The 16,500-nt window shown below is 44.8% G+C and overlaps 1 protein-coding gene across 5 annotated transcripts in view; it reads right to left on the reverse strand.

Annotated features, from left to right (window-relative positions):
• ALG9 (ALG9 alpha-1,2-mannosyltransferase) overlaps positions 1-2,547 on the reverse strand; it is a 122,598-nt gene extending 120,051 nt beyond the window's left edge. The window contains exons 1-2 of one of the 5 annotated variants that reach the window (XM_080642432.1): positions 2,325-2,547; positions 1,394-1,532 (exon numbers count right to left, since the gene is read on the reverse strand). In XM_080642432.1, the coding sequence (XP_080498558.1) occupies positions 1,394-1,532; positions 2,325-2,461 (276 nt within the window). In that variant the 5' untranslated portion in view covers positions 2,462-2,547. Of the gene's footprint in view, positions 1-1,393; positions 1,533-1,974; positions 2,288-2,320 lie in introns of those variants that run through there. The other 4 variants (XM_080642436.1, XM_080642433.1, XM_080642434.1 and 1 more) reach the window with 4 other exon arrangements.
• Positions 2,548-16,500: the final 13,953 nt, after the last annotated feature.

Genomic DNA, 16,500 nt, shown 5'->3' on the forward strand with positions numbered 1-16,500 from the left:
GGTATACAAAAATGTTGAAATTCTCAACAAGATTTGCAACTAATGGATAAAATCAAAATGACACAATATTAATATTAGGACATTATAAATTCTACAAGATTATTGTTTGGTCAACTTTAAAAGCTTGAATTTTACCTGATACTTATTAAAAAACAAAACAAAAAAACAACAACTCTAAATCTGCCTGGCCAGGGTGGCTCAAGTGATTGAGCATCAACCTATGAACCAGGAGGTCACAGGTTCCATTTCCGGTTAGGGCACACGCCCTGGTTGGGGCCTGGGTCCCCCTTAGGAGGCCTGCAGAAGGCAGCCAATCAATGATTCTCTCTCATCATTGATGTTTCTATCTCTTTCTCCCTCTCAGTTCCTCTCTGAAATCAATAAAAATATTAAAAACAAAAAAACCCCTCTAAATCTTATATTTTCCTTAAACCACCTACTCTAAACATTCTTTTTTTTTATGAAAAATGTGATGTGAAAATTTCACCTCTGAATTTTCTGTAATACAAAGTCAATCAACTTATGAATCTAAAAATCAAGAAATAGCAATATAAGCATACTATTTAGTAATGATATTTATTTTAGTAACCATCAGAAGAAATAACTAAGAAAGTTGAAAGCAGTTGCCTCTGGGGACTGGGATTTGAACATAAGAAGTGGAACTGGGTCCTAACCAGTTTGGCTCAATGGATAAGAGTGTTGGCCTGCAGACTGAAAGGTCCCAGGTTCGATTCTGGTCAAGGGCATGTACCTTGGTTGCAGGCACATCCCCAGTAGGAGGTGTGCAGGAGGCAGCTGATCAATGTTTCTAACTCTCTCTCCCTCTCCCTTCCTCTCTGTAAAAAATCAATAAAATATATATTTTTTAAAAAAGAAGTGGAACTGGGAATTACTGTTTTTTCTTAAAGTTTTGTAGTAATGGTTAACTTTAAAAACTTTCTCAAAGTGTTATTTTGATTTTTTAAAAATTTTAAGGAAATTACAAATTATAAACAGCCAGATTCCTACAGCCTTCAATTACTACTACTACCTGGCCGGCATGGCTCAGTGGTTGAGCATCCACCCATGAACCAGGAGGTCGAGGGTTTATTCCTGGTCAAGGCACATGCCTGGGTTGTGGGCTCCATCCCCAATAGGGGGCATGCAGGAGGCAGCTGATCAATGATTCTCTCTCATCATTGATGTTTCTCTCCCTCTCCCTCTCTGAAATCAATAAATAGGTATTAAAAATATATTCACTACTACTAAATCATCAACTTAGAATACAAAAGTGCAAATAAAGTTATTTTACTACTAGTAACACGTGTATATAGTATTTGTATCTTGATTGGTAACAACGTCCCAAGCAGTGAAATCAAGAACAACTACAAAAATACCCAAAGAAGTAACCTACTGGTTCCCAGTAGTTGAATGTTTCATCACAGTCAGAGATGTTGCTCAGAAGAGCAGCACATAGCCTTGCTGAGAGCAAACACTTGAAAGCAGTAGATCCTTCCGGTGCCCAAACTTGTCCTGCTTTGTTCCCAGATAACCTGCTCAGAAGCAAAAAAAAAAAAAAAAAAAAAAAAAGTATGTGTCAGTAAGTACCTAACTAGAAGGACTAAAATTAGACAAAAAAGACAAGACTGGCAAGGGACATTAAAGCTCTGAAGTATTCACCAATAAAGGTGAGCAGTTAGCTGTTCGGAGATCAACCTTAATCATTCCTTCCACTTCCTGTTTTGCAGGTGTAAGCTAATTCATATACTTTAGTTCTTGGCATCTACGACGCTCCATTTACCCCAAACCAACTAACCACTCACTTTAAGACCACAAAGCTCTCACCCTGTTTCTTTCTTTTCTTAACAAGGTCATTGCTTTCCATGGCCTTATTCATCTGCTCATTTATTCCAATGTATAGAGGCCTAACATGGGCAAGGTACTGTGACCTCTTCCAATTCCGTCTGTTTACAGCTCTTTTGGTGCAGCCCTAACCTGCAGTTCCCGGTCTTGGAGAGAGGTGGGTGCTGTGCTGGAGGTTGTAGGGCCTTCGCATTAAAGGGCCAGGACTTTGGCGAGATCCCAGAAAGGTATACTCTTAGCTCTTGCCAGCTCACACACAGGACGCCACCCACGCCGGGCCTGGCCGGGAGCCGCACCCCCGGTTTCTTGACAGCAAACACGGACCCGAGGTGGAGGTCTAGGACGGGGTGAAGACCGAACGCCGACCCGCCCGAGAAGAGCAAAAGGACCTGGGTGCAGAGGCAGCCGGACCCTGGGGGCGACAAGGCCCACGCAGCCGAGACCCCACGCCGCCGCCGGCCACGCCCCCGCCCCGCACCTACTCGGCCCGCGGCTCCGCGCCGCCCGCCTCCCGGCCGCACAGCAGCTCCCGCAGCTTGTCTGCGGCCGCGGCCGAGGCCGTGTCCCCGCCGCTGCTCCCGCCTGCCTTGGGGCGCTGCCGAGTCCCGCGGCTGGCCATGGCCAGCCGGGATGAGAAGGTAGAAGCCGACGGACACCCTACGGAGAGGGCGAGCACCCAGACATCGCTTTGGCTGGCAAACGGTGTCCGCCGAGGGACAAAAGACCTTGACATGCGCAGACAACACTAAATTTCAGCGTTTTGGGACCAATGGGGGTGAATCCTAGAGTAGAAAAGAAGTAGAACCTGAGACTACTTTCACCGTCACAGCTATCCCTTCCACATACTTGTAACGCTGGGCATTCCTCCCTGCCTCTAACTCTCGCCTCCTTCACTTTTCAGCATTCTCCACTCGCCTACAAAAACCATTCTTCAGAAACACACACCCCCCACCCCCTTTTTCTATAGAAAGCTTTCTGCAAGGTGAGTAGGCGGAAATATTCAGTTAAAAATCATAGCACAGCTTAAAAAGGGTGGCCCTTAAAAAGTCACTGACAACTTGCCCTCTCTGTACTTTGGTAACAATGGTAAGGACAGCCTGTGGCTAATAGTAGAAAATAGAATGAGAAAAAAGTGGGGGGCAGGGGCAGGCTGGAGGGGGTTAATGAGGGAAAAAAGGGAACATATGTAATACTTTCAACAATAAAGATTTAAAAAATTAATATACCTAGAAAGACACCCCTCCCCCCCCCAAAAAAAAAATGAAAGACAAGAAATTCTATGTGGCAAATTCAACCATACACCAGTGCTGTCATTGCTATTGTTACTGGTCTCGGGCTGCCTGCCGCTGTGTCTAATAACAAAGGCAGGGTTGAATCATATCATGCGTTTATTGAGAAGGCTAGCCAACCAAGAAGACAGGGCGCTTACAAGCATTCAAATCCTGTCTTATAGCAAGGTGCAGAGGATAGGATTATAAAGGGGAAGGGGAAGGGGCTAGGCTAGGGTGAGGCTGGCAACGGAATGCAGCTGGTAGCCCTGGAGGTCCGCAGATGTCAGCTATTGTCCTTGGTTATCAGGTGATGAGATGATGTTGATGAGATGATGTTTTGACTCCTGGTGGATTGGTCTGACCATGATAATTGGTTCAGCTTGCTGGATTCACAGCTGAGTCAGCTTCGCACAGGCCTTGAAAAGGAAACTTAAGAAAAACTTAACCTCCTATTCACATATGAGAAACTTAACCCCCTATTCATATAAGTATATGTGTTCTAAGATTTAAGATATGGTTATTTCTCAGATTAATTAAAGTGCTCTATCTATCAGGTTATAAGTCCCCTTAGCACTACTACAGCATTATTGTAAACATTTTACATATTTTATCCTTTTTAAATTTAATACTCAGAACACCCTTGTTTTATTGAGAAGGAAACTGTGGCCTGTTAGGGTCACCAAGGAAGGCATGAGGCCAAAAGTGGTAAAGAATTATAAATTAACTAGAGGCCTGGTGCATGAAATTCATGCACTGCCAGGGATCAGGGCCAATCAGGGCCTTCCTTCCCCTGGCTGCACACATCATAGCATGTTTGGTCAAACACATATTAGCCTGTTATTATATAGGATTAGGTCATCTGGAGACCATATGGGCTGAGCTCCAAAAGGGCGCCGGCACCCAGGGATGGGAAGTCAGAGGTTTCAAAGTACTCTAAGTGGGCTTTTTTGGTAGTGAACTCTCTGGGCAGTCCGGATCCTGGGAAGTCCAGAGGGGAAAGACAATGGCCTTAAGAAGTGGAATGTGGTCTAAGCAAAAGGGAATGTCAGTTGTAAAGTGGTCTAAAGGTCAGTTCCCAGGGGAGGGGGTATTGATTCAGTTATTGGATCAGACCTAACATTCCAGCCTTTTTGTTTTATGGAATAGGGACGGAAGTCATTTCTTCCATCTGAGAGGGGATATGAAGATCATAAGGGAATGGACTTTGATTGTAGCCAGTTGGAACACTGTATAGATTCCTCATGGTTGGAGCTAGGGGTTGCAAGCAGCATGATTTCCCCCCGAGAGACTGGTTGGTGAAGACTCAAAAGCCATCCTGAAGAAAAGATGAAAAATGACTCAGAGTACATGAGCCAAAACCGAGGATGAGAAATAGGAATATTAATAGTCCTAGGAAGGAAAGTAACCAGGTATAACAATTTATATTTTTTAGCCAGTAGTCCCATGAATTTGATTGATGTTCTCTAATCTTTGTGGTCCTTTCTGTTAATTTTTGGGTGGCATCCCTGACTAGGCCAGACTGGTTGACATAAAAACAACATTCTTCCTCCAGAAAGAGGCATTAGACACCCTTTCTCTGCCGTTAGTAGGTCTAGTCCTCTCTGATTTTGGAGGGTTATAGCTGCTGTGAATCTCTCTGATCCTGAATTTGAACTAAACTTTTGGCAATGTCATCTGGGCTTTCTTGTAGTCCTGAGACAGGTTTTCAAAATATTGTAGAGCAGTGGTTAAGCCTCCTATGCCAGTCCTGACACCTGTTGAGATACCGAGGGTTATGAGGAGAGGGATTATCTGGACTGCCCTTTTGTGTTGGATATGATGGATTACAGGGATAGTAAGATTGATTATAAGGGGCTACATCTACATTGGGTGAGAGATAGGTTCCTGTCCAATTGGTTGGGAGGCAAATATATGTGTTTTCGGTGGACCTGGAAGCGGAGGATCCAAGATGGCGGTGTAGGTAAACACCTAAACTGCTGCCTTGCACAACAATTTCAAAACTACAACTAAAAGACAAAACGTCTATCACCCAGAACCACGGGAATGCTGGCTGAGTGGAAGTTCTACAACTAGAAGGAAAGAGCAAACAGCATTGAGGGGTGCACAAGCGCTGAAAAGCTGAGGTACGGAGATGCGCAAATTGGGCTGGCGACGGGCATCTGGGAGCGCTGCTATTTTCAACCCGAAGGGAGATAAGCTCCCGATTACTCCGAACTCCAGTTTCTGGGGAGACTCGGGGGACCCAAACTCCTACGGTGAGAAGCTGGACTGTCTGCCATCGGGTCGGAAAGTGAGGGAGGCCTGCTTGCAGGGCTGCGTGCAGGAATAATTGTTTATTGTGCTGGGGCGCAGGACGCGGGGACACGGTCGGAGACTCAGAGCCAGCTTACTGGCAGCCATCGCTGTTTGCCACACCCTAGCCTGGTCACGCCCTGAGACCCCGCCCTGCACAATCTACGAACCCACCCAAGCTCCAAGCAGCGGCTTTAGCATATGAATGGCCTGCCCTATCGCAGCTTAACCTAGCAAACTTGCAGCCGGGGTCAGACAGCTCCAAAACCTCCAAACCCCAAGCAAAGAGGAGAAAACTGTAGTTCTCACTGTAGCTCCTGCTGGGTGGCCTCAGACAGTAGCTAACCTGCACCCCATTGGAGATCCAGAAGCCAGTGTACCTAGTGGTCAGTGTGAGACACCAGATTTCAACTCCTCACATCCATAAGTGACACATTCAAGAGGCAGACTCAGTAAGCACCAAAGCCCCACTGAAACAAGTCCTACACCATAAGCGTGTCTCCAGCGCAGCAGCTCTTCCATTATAGACACAGTGGGTCCTCACAGCCAATTGGCCTGGAGGTCAGTTCCTCCCAGTGTACCAACAGCAATCAAGTCTTAACTACACCAAGACTTTGCACTCAGCCCACAAAGGGGTGTACCAAAGGCGTCCACCTCAGGTGATTGAGGAGGCTGAGCTACTGGCCCCTATAGGTCACCTACCACACAAAGCCACTCCATCAACACAAGGAAGCAACAAAATGCGGAGACAAAGAAACATGTCACGAATGAGAGAAATGGAGGAAAGCAAACTAATGGACGACATAGAGTTCAGAACCACATTTATAAGGTTACTCAAGAATCTTCTTAAAACCGCTGAGGAACTTAGTGAGACCTTTAAGGATCTTAATGAGAATGCCAAAAAAATGGAAAAGGACCAGTCAGAAATTAAGCATACACTGTCTGAAATAAAGAATATACAGAAACTCAACTGTAGATCAAAGGACCCCAAGAATCAAACCAAAGATTTGAAACATGAGGAAACAAAAAACACCCAACCAGAAAAACAAAAAGAAAAAAGAATCCAAAAATATGAAGATAGTGTAAGGAGCCTCTGGGACAACTTTAAGCGTACCAACATCCGAATTTTTGGGGTGCCAGAAGAAGAGAGAGAGCAAAATATTGAAAACCTATTAGAAGAAATAATGACAGAAAACTTTCCCTACCTGGTGAAAGAAATAGACTTACAAGTTCAGGAAGCACACAGAACCCCATACAAGAGGAATCCAAAGAGGACCACACCAAGACACATCATAATTAAAATGCCAAGGGCAAAAGACAAAGAGAGAATCTTGAAAGCAGCAAGAGAAAAACGGTTAGTTACCTACAAGGGAGCACCCATATGACTGTCAGCTGATTTCTCGGCAGAAACTATGCAGGCCAGAAGGGAGTGGCAAGAAATATTCAAAGTGATGAACAGCAAGAACCTACAACCAAGATTACTCTACCCAGCAAAGCTATCATTCAGAGTTGAAGGTCAGATAAAGAGCTTCACAGACAAGAAAAAGCTAAAGGAGTTCATCACCACCAAACCAGGATTACATGAAATGCTGAAGGGTGTTCTTTAAGAAGAGAAAGAAGAAGAAAAAGGTAAAGATAAAAATTATGAACAACAAAATGACATCAAATACATACCTACCAACAAGTGAATCTAAAAATCAAGTGAATAAAAAAATCTGAAGAACAGAATGGACTGGTGAATATAATAGAATCAGGGATATAGAAAGGGAGTGGACTGACAATTCTCTGAGGGGTGCGGGAAGAGATTGGACAAAAAGCTTACACCTATGGATGAAGACAGTGGTGGGGGCTCAGGGCATGGGGTGGGGTGGGGAATCAGGTGGAGGGGAGCTATGGGGGGGAAAAAGAGGAACACCTGTAATAATCTGAACAATAAAGATTTATTAAAAATATATATATATATGTGTTTTCTCCACAAAGGATGAAAAATCCCTGATCATGAAAACAAGCTGAAAGGTGTAGAGAGAAGAGGTGGACTAAAGGGTATAAGGTTCCTTTTCCCAGTTCCACTCTCCAAACTGAGAGGGTAGTTGCCATGGTGCTACCGATAAGGAGTGACAGATGAGTGGTTGAGATTCTATTGCAGTGAAAGTGGGAAGGAATGCTAGAATGGGCTGTTATCCAAGGGAAAAGAGAAAGGGGAGGAAAGGAGCAGCTGAAGCTTTGAGCCTGGATGGTTGAATAAGAAATAAAACAGACCATCTGTAGGAAATAACCATTAGCTTCCGGGGAGACCTGGTAGTCAACCCTTTGGGACCACTGGCCGTTCAGTAGTTCTAGGATAACTGTGGTGTTGCAAGCTGATGATGGGAGCTGGCATATTGTTATATTGCCCTGTGACCTTGTAAAGCACAAAGGGGTTTGGGTGATTAGTGGGGTGTGTAGAGTGATAGAAACTGTGACTGGGATGGAGGAAGGAGCTACCTTAGCAAGAGACTGAATATAAGTAGTGAAAAGAAGGGAGGCTTGATTTGCCTGGGCTGTAGGATAATAACCTAAAAGCGTGGAACCATGGGGTATGCCCTGCTAGTTTAGCTGCTGGTGGGGTAGTTAGGAGTACCCGATAAGGGCCTTGCCATCGGGGCTATACATTATTTGACAGATGGGTTTCCTTTAGGAGGACCCTGTCCCCTGGCTGTAGAGAAGTAGGGGGAATGTCTCCTGTAAAGGGTCGAGGGAGGACCTGATCAAGCATGTTTTCTCAGTAATTGCCAGGTGAGATTTAAAATGGGGCAATCCTAGCTGGTTTGGCTCAATGGATAGAGCGTCGGCCTGTGGACTCAAGGGTCCCGGGTTCAATTCTGATCAAGGGCACATGCCTGGGTTGTGGGCTCAATCCCTAGTAGGGGGCATGCAGGAGGCAGCCAATCAATGATTCTCTCTCATCATTGGTGCTTCTCTCTCTCCCTCTCCTTTCCTCTCTGATATCAATATATATATATATATATATATATATTTTTTTTTTTTTTTTTTTAAGGTTAAAAAAATAAAATGGGGACACAGTCTCCTAGAGGGGTCTCTGTGGAAGGGAAGTTTCCTAATAAGGAAAGTCTTCCCTACATGAGTTTAATGAGACTAAAAAAGGAGGTTGCACGGGTGGGGGGGGGGGAACCTCTTTCACGTCCCACATGGTTCAGGGTTCCTGTTCAGGGTTCGGGTTCTGGAGAAGGCCACACACAAATGAAAAGAGACTTGGAAAAGTATTAATTTGGGAATATTGGGGGCCAGGCGGGAGCCCAACTCTAGTGGAAGGACTACCCCTTGCTCTGGCCTTGCAATCCCTTTTATTGAGACTATGGGATACGCCCATAACCTTTAGGCAGGAAATTCCAATAACAGAAATTTACATGAAACAAACAGAGGTGGAGGCTGCTTAAGCTAACAATGTTTCAACTAAACAGTGAGTGATCAAAACAATTGAGGTTGTTGACCAGCCTTCGCATTTTCCTGTCCACATCTTTCTATTAGTGGTAGAATGATTGGTTTCTTTCCTTAAAAAAAATCTTACGTCTGCAGACCAGAAATAAACACATAAGAACAAAAATGTTTGAATCCCAATTTCAATGTCCAACAGTTCTGAGTCCCAATTTCAATGTCCAACAGTTCTGAGTCCCAGTTTCAATGTCAAACAGTTGTGAGTCCCAGTTTCAGTGTCAAACAGTTGTGAGTCCCAGTTTCAGTGTCAAACAGTTGTGAGTCCCAGTTTCAGTGACAAACAGTTCCTTATGTGTACATGTCAGCAATGATATCTGGATGGTGGCAATGCAGGTCCGACCCTCTCTGGTTTGGTCCTAGGCAACCTGCAGCGACGCACAGCTGCTGACTGCAGGTCTTCCATCTCTAGACTGTTTCTCCTCTTTGTCTTCATGGCTGGAGGATTACTGTCAATTCCTCTCTGTTGCAGGAATCCACATGGTCTTGGAGTTGTTTTCTGAAAATATACAAACATATTCTTGACCAAAAGTTAATAAAGGAATCTTTTCTATAAATTTTACTTGGGATCCTTTTTATTTTTGCCCAGACGATTTTCTTTGGCCTATTTTGATACCATGTATGTTTTTCATTGGTGTCTTGCTGTTAGCATTACAAATGAAAATGAAAATTTTTTAAAGTAAAAATTTTCTAAATGTAATTTACTTACAGAATATTTTTCCTTACATGCCATTTTTCCACTATCCCCCCTTTTTTTGATTAATGGAGGCTTTTGGAAAAAATTTTTTATAAATTTTGGTTAATACTTTAGGAACAGCCTCTTGTACAATTAAATTTTCTGTCAAATTTAATACTTTAACAACAATTTTAGTTTACTGTGTAAAAATTAATGGAAAGGATTATATGCATCCTTGAGAAAGCCCTGAGCACTCCTAGATTTAGGTTAGATTTAGATATAGGGCAGTCACCATTAGCCACTTCTCTGTTGCTTGGGTCTCAATATGAGCTGGGCCAAGTCTCTTGTTTGTAGCTGGATCTCAATCTGAGCTGGGCTCTGTTACCTGGGTCCCGATCTGAGCTGGGCATGGGAAGCGCGAAGCAGCCATGGGGGCAGGAGACGTCCCTCAGAAGGGGCGAGGATTCAAGCCCCTGCAAGGCTGGGGGGTGAGGGACTGTGCCCCACCTCTGTAGATCCCCAAGTTCTCTCCTGATGGCCCCCTGCGACTGTGCCTGTCTTAGGTTGTCCCTCCCTTGAGGAGTCTTACCCATCATTGACTAACCAGCCATCCTCCGGGGCCAAGCAGGGTGATGTGAGGTTCAGTTCTGTCTCCTTGGTAGCCTATGCCCCTATGGCCTCCATGCCCAGCACTTGCCTTGGGATCCTCTCGCCTGCTGGCAGGGTCCCGGTGCTGATCACATATCTTGGGGAACCCAGGTTTCTTCTCCAGAGAGGGCCCAGCTCACGCCATTGGGCCTAAGACAGATCCATGGTACCAGCCACCATGAGGCTTCAACCTCAGCATAAACAGAAAGTTCAGGCAACAGCTGTGGGAGGGTCCCTCTTGGCAAAAAGGCCAGTATAGAATGCTCAAGTGCCTTCCCAGGGAGGCCTTAATTCCTTTCTGGAAGGGATTAAATCCTTTCATGTCCTTTTAAATTGCTGCCTAACATGCAAAGAATTAGTTTGTAAGTTTGTTTGGGATAATTGTTCAATATGCTGTTGTAAAGTATCAAAAATTATAATGACATTGTAGAATAATATCATGTAAGGATATTCTTTGCTTTAGGCCATGGCAATTCAATTTCAATCTGGCTGGCAATTTCTTTTTGTAGAGACAAGGTCTTAGTTACATTTTTTGCACCTCTCCCAGGAGCAAGTAGTGAATAGTCCCCTACTTTAAAGGCCAAAACCTTTATAACATCTAAAAGTAAAGTATAGTTAATTTTTATTTGATAAAGCTTTCCATGCGATTTCAAGTATCAATCGGTTAAATTTCAAAAATATTTCCTTTAAGAAGAGAGAATAAATTTCCTGTATTACTCCGGGCCCTTGGAGCTTTCCAAGAATCATCTCTGTTAAAGCCTTGAAATTTTAACATGGAAAAAATGATCAAATATATATATATATATCCATATGACTTTAATAACCAAAACTATATAATTTCTCCCAATTTAATTTGCACTTCGAACTTTTAAAGCTGGCAAGTCAAACATTTAGCAGTTCCTAGATTAATAACAACATCCTGCTTACTTTGGGGCAAGTTTCAGCAACAGATCTGGCCAAATTTCCTTTCATGCTTAAAAGATAGACAGATCTTAAATTTTTTCTTTCTTTTTCGCTTTCCGAAATAATAACTAGCACCCAATTTGGCCAAGATTTGCATTTCCCTGAGAGTTCTTTTATAATTTTTAAATGAAACCTTAAGTAATCTCATTGCAGGAGAGCGGATAGCCTTGCCCTCTCCTGCCACCTTTGAATTTCTCCACACCAGAGGTGGTTTTTGCAGTGGAGTTTCATTTCTTATTACAGATTTTAAATTCCAAATACCAATTAAGATTTTAATTTGAATAAGAAACCACATTATTTTATAACCTAATTCTTCCCCATTAGCCTGGCTGAAAAAGACGTTCCCACCCTACTTACAGATCGCGACTCTGCAGCTAGTCCATGGGCTTTGCGTGCGGTGGACCTCCCTCACCTTTTTCTAGGTGAATTTTTTCCTTCCTTCGCTCTTAGGCGAAAAATATCATCTCCTCCAGAAGTCCCGAGTTCAGGCGCCAGATGTGGGAACCCCTTTCATGTCCTGCGTGGTTCAGGGTTCCTGTTCAGGGTTCGGGTTCTGGAGAAGGCCGCATACAAATGAAAAGAGACTCAGAAAAGTATTAATTTGGGAATATTGGGGGCCAGGTGGGAGCCCAACTCTAGTGGAAGGACTACCCCTTGCTCTGGCCTTGCAATCCCTTTTATTGAGACTATGGGATACGCCCATAACCTTTAGGCAGGAAATTCCAATAACAGAAATTTACATGAAACAAACAGAGGTGGAGGCTGCTTAAGCTAACAATGTTTCAACTAAACAGTGAGTGATCAAAACTATTGAGGTTGTTGACCAGCCTTCGCATTTTCCTGTCCACATCTTTCTATTAGTGGTAGAATGATTGGTTTCCAGCAGGTGTGTATGGGGGTCCCCTGATGTGTTTAAGGGCTAGAGGTAGGAGAGTAGTCCAAGGTTCTTTAGTTTTCAGAGTTAATTTAGGTGAGACTTAATTAAGGAATTCGCCTTTTCAACCTTGCCTGAAAACTGGGGCTGGTAGGTGGTGTGTAAGTTCCACTGGATGTTCAGAGTGGAGACCTGTTGAGTTATTTGAGATATGAAAGCAGGTCTGTAATGAGGTGGGGAGGCAGAATCTGGGAATGATGTGCTGAATGAGAGTTTGAGTGATCTCGAGGACTTTTCAGATGCAGTGGGGAATGCTTCTACCCAGTATCTATTAGGGTTAAGAGATATTTGGTTCGTTTAATAGGGGGCATGTGAGTGAAGTCAATTTGCCAGTCTTGTCCAGGGATTTGGCCACTAGACTGATGAGTGGGGAAAGAAGAAGGTTGTGGAGATACTGAGTACCAAGTAGAACATGTTTTGGTGACATCTTGCAGTAGGGGGCTAGGCTAGGACATGTGATGAGGGTCTTAAGAGTTGTAAAGGCAGTCTGTATCCTTTATGTAAGAAATTATGAATAGCATGTAAGATATTGTGGGCCTGTCCTTGGGGAAGGATATATTTTCCCTGAAAAAATTTTTTAAAATATATTTTTATTGATTTCAGAGAGGAAGGGAGAGGGAGATAGAAACATCAATGATGAGAGAGAATCATTGATTGGCTGCCATCTGCACACCCCACACTGGGGATCTAGCCAGCAACCTGGGCATGTGCCCTTGACCAAAATTGAACCTGGGACCCTTTAGTCCACAGGACTGACGCTCTATTCACTGAGCCAAATCTGCTAGGGCTTCCCTGAAAATTTAACCATGGATCTTCCTGAGTGGTCCCAAAAGCTAATAGGGACTGAAGTTCCTCTGGAGTGTATTTGGATGCTATATGAGGTATCGCTAAGAGTTGGGGCGATGGAGCTTCCTCTGAGCAGCTGCCTTGGCCTCCTGGTGTGCTTTGTTATTTCCCTGTATTATGGGGTCATTCCCAACTTGGTTTCTTTAGCAGTGATGACTTTTTAAAAAGCTAGAAAAAGGGAGAGTAGTTCCTAGATACCAAGCAGGAAGATCTGTGGAGGCTTTCAATGATAGTGTCGAGGACTGTGAATGAGCGATGGAAATAAAGGAATTCTAGGCCCAATCTAAGGACCTAAGCAACAGGAGAGAGTCAGAGCTAGGAGAGAAGGGGTCCCTTCATACATCTGGTGTGATCATGTCCTGACTCACTGAACAAACCTTTCTACTACTTTCACAAACCTTTCTACCCATTCCGAAATCACCATCATTAAAATAAAATAGTGTTTTTATCATTCCTTAGATTGATGTTTATGAACATGTTTTAAATATATTCTTACTCTCAAGAAAATATACCTTCAACAAAGTACAAGAGACCTTTTGTAAAAAAAAAAAAAAAAAAGCTTAGAGCAGGTGAATGTTAAACTTGTCTAGCAATCAATGTTTCAGTATTTTAGAATATTTAGATTATTTTAGAATATTTAGATGTTTATCATTTAATCCAGCAATGCTCCAAAGCCTTTAAGTTTCCAAAGACTTTGGAAAATCATATACAGACATATGAGGCTGGAGAGAAACGGGGCGGGGGAGGAGGGCGGCGCAGAGAGCAGGCCCTGCAGCCCGTTCTAGGACTGCAGCTTCCAGGCCTCCAGCTGCTTGGATTTAAAACTGCCACATTTTTCCTTAGAGATAACATGCTAAAGTTTGGGTGATAATGGCATCAGCTTCTACTATAGCAGGACTGTTCAGTAAGTGTTTTCAGTTTAGCAGTAAAGAAAGTTGTTCTTTGAGAAGGGGGGTGAGAAGGCACTGAGGTGAGAGCAGTTTTCAGAGCATTAAAGGGGTGAGATACTGGCCTTGGGATCTAAATGCTCAGTGAGGGGTCCCTTCATATGCATCATAGAGGGGCTTGCAAGAAGACTAAAGCTGGGAACCCAGAAGCAAGAATACCAGCGAGCCTGAGAAAGGAGAGTATTTCTTGTCTAGAAGAGGGGACAGTCTTGGAGGAGATAAGGCGTTACGGTCTGAGGTAATGGCTGGACTTTGTGGGGTGAGAGTGAAACCGAGATAGGTGACTGTGGTTTGGGACAACTGGGCTTTATGAGGGGATGCAAGGTAGTCCTGGTCAGGTAGTGAGGTAGAATGAGAAAAGAGGATAAAGGGGTTATCTAGTAAGATGCAGTGTAGAGGTGAGGTGGCTACTGGCTGTGAGACTAGTCCGTCAACCCCCATAATAGAGACTGAGGAGGGGACAAGGGTCCCAGTGAATTTAGGGAGGGCAGAATAAGTGGTCCCGGTGTCACTTAAAAAGGAGATCATCTTACCTGCCACCACAATCATTACCCGAGGCTCTGTCATGGTGATGGAAGTCTGTGGGGCCTTGTCGGGACCTGGGCAGCTTCAGCCTTCAGTGGCCAGTCCCTGGAGGTCTGGGAGCTCCAAACTGGATCCAAAGGGTGGCCTTGCTGGACTGGCTGAGGTCCAACCTGGAGGGGCCAGACTACAGTCTGATTTCCAGTGGCCTTCCCTTCTGCACCTTGGGCAGGGACCAGGTGGGGTCTCGGGTTTGAGCAGGACGTGGCCCAGTGTCCTTTGTTTGCATTTGAAGCATGGGCCCAGAGGAGGCTTAGCGCCTGACTTACCCTTGGTTGGAGGACCAGCACTTCATTTGGGGTTCATGAGAGCGGTGGCTAGGAGCTGAAAGGCCTCCATCTGGGCACCAGCATTGGTCTGATCTCGCCTTTATTTTTGGATTTGGGTCTCCTCGTCTCTATTATTAAAGACTTTAAAGGCCAGGTTAACGAGGTCTTTTTGAAGGGTTTGTGGACCTGTGTCTATTTTTTGAAGTTTGTCAGGGCTGATTGGGATATAAAAAGGGTGTTCAAAAGAAGGGTTGCCTCTGGGGAGGTGGAGTTGAAGGTGGTAAACTTCTGTAAGGCCTCTGTGAGGTGGGAGAGGAAGAGAGCTGGGTTTTTGTCAGGGACCTGAGTGATTTTATTGAGTTTGTCATAGTTGACTGCCTTATGGGCAGGCTTTTTGAGTCTGGCAATGAGATGGGATTATATGGCTACGGAACTGGCGCCCTGGAGAATTAACCTGATATTCCTTTCTCAGGTCAATAGGGGGACCACATCAGTGCTAACCAGGGTAGCCGCTGTGTCCTGTCTATGGAGGGCCTCGGCATGGTCCTGAGCTGCTAGCCAGGCCCGTTCCTTCTTCTTTGGGGTTAGAGAAGAGGACAGGCTGACATAGATGTTGTGCCAGGTCAGGTCATAGGGCTGGGTCAGGTACTAAAATCCCTTGGTAAAAGTGGTTGGGTCAGTGGAAAAAGACCCTAGTCTTTTTTCAATCTGGGAAAGGTCAGACACAGAGAATGGGAGGTGGACCTGGACTGTGCCCTCAGTTCCTGCTCCCTCCCTCAGGGGTAGAATGGGCATGGGAATGGAAGTGGCTGTAGAAGAAGGCAGTCTTTGGGTGGCCCGAGAGTGAGTGTTAGGTGGGGAAAAGGCTGTATTGGAACTCGAGTTGTCAGGATTTGGACTCTCAGGGCTGGTGGGAGAAGGTGGTCGCTGGGTGAAAAGTCGATTCAGCATCAGAAGTGTTAAGAATAGGTTGTTTTGCATGAAGGAGAAGGACCTGATAGGTAGAGCAGGACTGACAGAGAGAGGGATGGGACAGAAGGGTGAAAAAGGCCGGGACGTAGGTCTCTGACCACTTTGCCATCTCAGTGACAACAATTACCTAAGTCTCACAATGTGTTAAAGTTGAAAGTGCTGTTTTCAGAGACTCATTATCTAGTTTGTATTGTGGCCAAACAGTGTTACAAAAGAAAAGGAGGCACTTGGGCCTGATCTACCCCTGAGTCTAAGGTGGTTGAGATTTGTAAGGACACAGCCAAGAGGTGCCGTTTTACGGGATGCGGAGGGAGTGTTCACCATGATAAGAATAGTGTGGTCCACATGAGGGGAAGGGTGATGACAGACCACAAATCCAAAGGTGGCTGTTTAGGGCAGACGTCCTCACTGCTAAACAAATCACCAGGAGAAGCGAGGGGTAACCCTCTAGACTGGGTGCCCCCAAGCCAGAAGGACCCAAAGCCGAACAGCTGACGACTCTTCTGGCCTAGTGCTACGACTTTTGAGACAAGAGGACTTTCGAGAAGTCAATGAGAGTAAGTGGACAGAAGACTCCAGATGAGGGAAGTTGTGGAACATCACTCACCTAGAGAAGATTGGCCGGTGTGGGATGGAGGGTCAGCAATGGAGCAGGAGAGGTTCCTGATCTGGCATCCTCCTTGGCTGGTTTGGGAGGGCCCGTAAGGGAGGGATGCCCAATCGAGGCCAGCAATTGAGCCACCCAAGTAGGATTCGGAGGTAAACC

This window comes from Plecotus auritus (assembly GCF_963455305.1).
Source record: "Plecotus auritus genome assembly, chromosome: 9".
Classification (NCBI taxonomy): domain Eukaryota; kingdom Metazoa; phylum Chordata; class Mammalia; order Chiroptera; family Vespertilionidae; genus Plecotus; species Plecotus auritus.